General features: G+C 41.2%; 1 protein-coding gene across 1 annotated transcript; it reads left to right on the forward strand.

Annotated features, from left to right (window-relative positions):
• Positions 1–38: 38 nt before the first annotated feature.
• On the forward strand, positions 39–455 carry LOC109508688 (rho-associated protein kinase 2-like; the record flags this gene model as incomplete). The annotated part of the gene is made up of 2 exons (XM_019858693.1): positions 39–176; positions 296–455. Coding segments are annotated over exons 1-2 (298 nt in total), but the record flags the coding sequence as incomplete, so codon positions are not given.
• Positions 456–468: the final 13 nt, after the last annotated feature.

The raw sequence follows: 468 nt of genomic DNA on the forward strand, positions 1-468 counted from the left end.
TTTTTTTTTTTTTCTGAATACAAGTTTAAGGACTTATCATGTATGTACACTTGTATTCACCTACCTCAGGACACACAACTGGCCTGAAAGAGGAGGTGAAAGAAATGAAGTCATGTTTATCCAACTTCCAGACTGAAAAGAACCAACTGCAGGAGAAGCTCAATAACCTTGAGAAGGTTGGCTTCTTATCGTTTTAACTACCGGACTTACCGAACTTGGGTATTGATGGTTTGAGGGAAATAGTACGCAAACTTAAAAAAGTTTTAACCTGTAAACTGTCACTCTGACCATTTAGGAAAAGAGCAACCAAGAGATCGAGCTGACGTTCAAGTTGAAGTCCCTCCAACAGAGTCTGGAGCAGGAGGAAGGCGAACACAAAGCTACCAAGGCTAAGTTGGCGGATGAAAACCAAATTTATCAGTCGATAGAGGTGGCGAAATCTGCGACCTTAAAAGGTGAGTAAACGGT

The sequence above is a fragment of the Hippocampus comes genome, unplaced genomic scaffold, assembly GCF_001891065.2.
Source record: "Hippocampus comes isolate QL1 unplaced genomic scaffold, H_comes_QL1_v1.1 C16486536, whole genome shotgun sequence".
NCBI lineage: Eukaryota > Metazoa > Chordata > Actinopteri > Syngnathiformes > Syngnathidae > Hippocampus > Hippocampus comes.